The 5,026-nt window shown below is 34.2% G+C and overlaps 1 protein-coding gene across 1 annotated transcript in view; it reads left to right on the top strand.

Moving 5' to 3' along the window:
• Window positions 1–5,026, top strand: part of LOC106872160 (E3 ubiquitin-protein ligase HECW2) — a 224,671-nt gene that overhangs the window by 123,177 nt on the left and 96,468 nt on the right. Inside the window, exon 3 of the mRNA XM_052967651.1 lies at window positions 2,990–3,100. Within this exon, the coding sequence (XP_052823611.1) occupies window positions 2,990–3,100 (111 nt within the window). The remainder of the gene's footprint in view (window positions 1–2,989; window positions 3,101–5,026) is intronic.

Raw genomic sequence — 5,026 nt, 5'->3', positions numbered from 1 at the left:
CTCTCTCTCTCTCTCTCTCTCTCTCTCTCTCTCTCTCTCTCTCAATATACACTATAGTAAACACGTGAAAGAATACTAAAGAAAAAATAAAAATATCAAACTGCCACTGATTTTTCTGCAGATGCAATCACCAAACAAACTTTATGATACTTGAATAAATCAATGAATAGTATCAACAACTCTAACAAAGTTGATACTATTTCACAGCAAGTAATAAATATTTCTATATTAACAGCAAATAAACATCTTTATCAAACATTTTCTCAAAAATTCAACCTTACAGAGACAGAAAGAGAGCTTCTTCTGTAGTCATTTTAACCTTCCAAAGATAATAGCTAATTCTCTATCAAACTACACCCTAGTATCTTAAAAAGAAATATTTGGGGACAAATCAGGCATATTAATCTCAGCTAGGATGCCTTTGATTGTAACTCTAACATGGAGTTAAACAACATGAGTATTGTATATACACCTCCTACTGTTACTATGACCTAGCACCCTCTATTTCAAACTACAATGGGAGCCTCTAGAAAGCCTTCAACCTGCTAAAAATAATGCCATATTTCTCTCAAATTACACCCTCTAGTAGTAAAAAGAAAGTACGCATTAAATATTGTCGTCTTAGTGTCTGAATAAAAAACGCGAACACAGCTGGGATACTTTTGGTCATTAGTCTGCCAGGTAAACATTAACAACAAACAATGATTTTGAGACACAGGACTCAGTAAATGATCCAAGCTGTACTCTCAAATTACTACTCTTGCTGTTGTCAAATATTTTGTCTAAGGAGCTTGGAGAAAATAGTTGATATTGAAGTTTGGCATATCTCATGGGGATATTTCACTTGTTAATTATGCTCAGTAGTTTTATCATTTTCTTCCATTTCATAAGTCTACTCAGCAGTAACAACAATTAGCATTATAGTATGAAATCAGTAGTTAAGCAGAAACCATCATCTTCATATCCAGCAGTAAAGCACAACTTAATAATGATGTCTTACCAAGATGTATAAAGATTGTTTCTAGCTCTCCAAAATTTTATTGTATTTTGGCACACATTCAATAACAATGCAGCCTTAGTGTTTACCATTTATATTTTATTTTCTCAAATGCAAAATTCCTTGAATTTGTTAAGGCCAATCTAGTATATTGATTTTCTCTCAATAAGCACTCAGCTGCTGCACTATTAATACTGCAGTAGCTGAGTGCTTGAGGTGCAGAGGTCATCAGTTCAAAACTCTTCCACAGACATTTTATTTTGCTGTTAGCCAAATCACTTTATTCTAGCCAACCAAGCTTGTTCATGGGTAAGTGGCTTATCATCCAGTTATAAAAAATCTACTTCAATTCATACAACTATCTCAGTGTTCAAGAATGAACCAACTAACTATAAGCCATTAAAATATATATTAATTAGTGTTTTTTATGTACTTTGGAATCCTAACCTGTCAAAACAGCTGGCATTCTGAATGTGTAACTACCTTAATCTACATATATACTTTATTTCAAATACTTGTTTTATGTTGTTGTTGTTTTTTCAAAAGATTTATTATTTTGTTATGCTGATTAAAATATAGAATTTAAATCCATTTTATGTAGTTATTTATATTTTTCAAGGCACAAATTCGGTTAGCATTGAAATGCTGGCCCTTTCATTATCATGTTAAATATTCTCTCTCTCTCTCTCTCTCTCTCTCTCTCTCTCTCTCTCTCTCTTAGTGCTGGGTCATTATCCTTTTAACAGCTTGTCTATGAGCTTCTGTGGCTGCATCTGCTACTCACGTCACCAACTAGATTTAAACAAACAATCATTCTGCACTTGTGGATCCTCCACTCGCTTCTTGCACTCTCCCTCTCTCTCTCTCCCTCCCTCCCTCTCTCTCTCTCTCCCTCCCTACTAAACAGTCTGTTTCATTTTACTATTATAGAATAACACTACAGTCTCCAACTTTTTACTTTTCCTATTTCCTGGATACATTCCACTTTTGAAAAATTCTCAGCAAACTATAGCCCTCGACCAACTGATCATCCCACCATATAGCCTTCCTTTCACTTAGCAATCTCCTCAAGGGCTGTGACTGCAACTCTTCTCATCTGAAATTAAATGCATCTTCATTTCTTTAACCTAAAAAGGAATTTTGTCATTCATGCTCCTCTTCCTACATATATAAAAATGTACATATACTAACACAAAAGGATATTTACAAACTCCATTATATATTTTGGCAACATGCACCTTGTGGCAATCACTTTCAGAAGGAAATAATTTCTTCACAGAATCTACCTGTAACAGTAACTGTAATTACATTTTCCTGGCTTTACCATACTATAATCATAATGTCAAGTACTATAGATACAAACCAACAGCTTTTTTGCAGTTACTCAACTTGCTAGAAACAGCAATAATCCTAAGGCGGTGAGCTGGCAGAAACGGTATCACACCGGGTGAAATGCTTAGCGGTATTTCGTCTGTCTTTACGTTCTGTGTTCAAATTCCGCTGAGGTCGACTTTGCCTTTCATCCTTTCGGGGGCGATAAGTTAAGTACCAGTTATGCACTGGGGTCGATGTAATCGACTTAATCCCTCTGTCTGTCCTTGTTTGTCCCCTCTTTGTTTAGCCTCTTGTGAGCAATAAAGAAATAAGAAATAGCAATAACCCTTCTGCAAATCACATCCTACTATCATCTTAAAAACCTGTTTCTATCAGGTAGTTACACTATTTGACAGAAAACACAGGATGGCCATCATGGTTAGCAGTCTTTTATGGAATTTAGTTTACTACTTAGATTGATTTAGAATATACCACATGCTAATTATAGTGAGGCAGGTAAGGAACAAGATAGGTGTAATCCCTTTTGAATTTATTACAAGAGTTCATAAATTTTAGCCATAATATCAATGTTATTTTATGAATGTACTGCATTAATTATGTTTTTAAAATTTGCTATTAAAAGTTTATATTATTTTTTTGTTTTCATTTCTATTTCAGATGAAAGCAATTCCTCTCGGTTCTGGGACATCAAGATCCGTGGTATCACTGGTGGACAAACCGGAGAAATAATGTGGGATCTAGATGCCATCAGTCATTATTTTACAGATGGTATATTTCTATTATTAAGAATCTTCTTAGTTGTTGATTTGTGTTGTTTCTATAACTACATTTTAAACATTATGTCCATAGATGCCTGAATCCTATACATAGAATACCTAAAGATAAATGAATTTATCATCAGTTTTACTGGAACTTTCTACTCATTGAATTATAATGTAAGTGGATGAATGTACCACAAGAATATACCACATGTATCCTTAATTTAATCCTCAAACTGATTCAGTGTAATATTGCATGCTAGGGCTGACCCTTTTAATTTCAGGTACCCTTCAGCTTTGCATTACAATGTAAGTGGTTGAGTATTCTGTAGCCATTTGTACCTTTAACAGAACCCTCACTCAGACTTAGTGTGGTATTGTGTGTAACAAGGTTGGCCCTTTCACTTATAGGTACCAGTCCGTCTTGTAAGCAACTGGGCATACCACAGACATTTACACTCTTAACATAATCTTCAGACAAAACAATATACAGCATATGTTAAGGCTGAACTTTTACAGCACAGTGCAATCCATCCAGTGGCTTCCAAATATTTTTCATGTATCTAGTTTTTGTCATAAACCTTTGACTGAACTAAGACATAAAGCTTTGACTAAAGACACTTGACAAGTGCCATACAAAGAGATGGAAACTATTCAGTCATGCTTGTCCCTAGAAATAACTTTTGTAACAGCATTGATTTAAACCTTTTCTATAAGAACTGTACAAACCAGCCAATGGCTTCTTACTGACATCATATTTCATATACTCATATATCCATCAACATCATTCCCAGAATATTGATGATCATTAGAGAACTTCTTTCCCATCCATTCATTACCTCATTCCAGCAGAAATATCTGCTCCCATTAACTTAGGGATTTTCTTGTTATGTATGTTTGTATGTCTTCATTTAAAATTATGCCTAAGTGTCTTGTGGGCATTGTATGTACTTAGAGGTGCTAGTGTATTCTTTGTGTGTAGATAGTATGTGAGATAATGTGGGGTTGGTGCTAGTCTTTATTGCACAGTCTTTTCTTTAGTCCCAAATAAGCTTGTATGAAGATGAGTGGGATGTAGCTGCTATTACATGTAGGTCATAGTGACCACATTCAGACTTCCTTGTTAGCTTGAATTGCTGATTGTGTGGGGTTATTGTATATTCTTGCTTAAGATTGTTGTGAAGGAAATGAAATGAATAGTGTTTGTATATTCCAACGTGGGTGAAATAATTGTTTTCTATGTACTAATTGTTTCTTTGCATCTCCCTTAAGTGCTTGATGTTAGAGATTTAAGAATGTCAAGTGTTTTCTTGGCTCCTGTTGCTATATTGTAATATATGAGTGGTGAACATTAGACTGTGGCATTAAGGGTGTTTGTCTAGAGTTAGTATTTTATTGTTATGTAAAGTGTGAGTTCCTCTGGATATTTTACATTGTCTTATGTTGAAAGTGTGTCTGTTAAGTTCTCAGTATGTTGGGCACCAGTCCTGAATTGTGTGCTGGCTGCAGGTTTAAGTATTGTCTAATTACAACATATGTATTGAGACATTATAATGTGTGTGTGTGTGTGTGTGTGCATATATATATATGTATGTATGAACATATATATATATATGTGTGTGTGTGTGTGTATATATATATGTGTGTGTGTGTGTGTATATATATATGTGTGCGTGTGTGTGTGTGTGTATATATATATATGTGTGTGTGTGTGTGTATATATATATATGTGTGTGTGTGTGTGTGTGTATATATATGTGTGTGTGTGTGTATATATATATATGTGTGTGTGTGTGTGTGTGTATATACATATATATATATGTGTGTGTGTATATATATATACATATATATATATATATGTGTGTGTATATATATATATATGTATGTACATATATGTCTATATATATATATGTGGAGGCGGAATGGCCCAGTGGTT

Source organism: Octopus bimaculoides, chromosome 4, assembly GCF_001194135.2.
Source record: "Octopus bimaculoides isolate UCB-OBI-ISO-001 chromosome 4, ASM119413v2, whole genome shotgun sequence".
Classification (NCBI taxonomy): domain Eukaryota; kingdom Metazoa; phylum Mollusca; class Cephalopoda; order Octopoda; family Octopodidae; genus Octopus; species Octopus bimaculoides.
The sequence above is the reverse complement of the archived record's forward strand: the minus strand, read 5'-3'. Positions and strand labels throughout refer to the sequence as shown.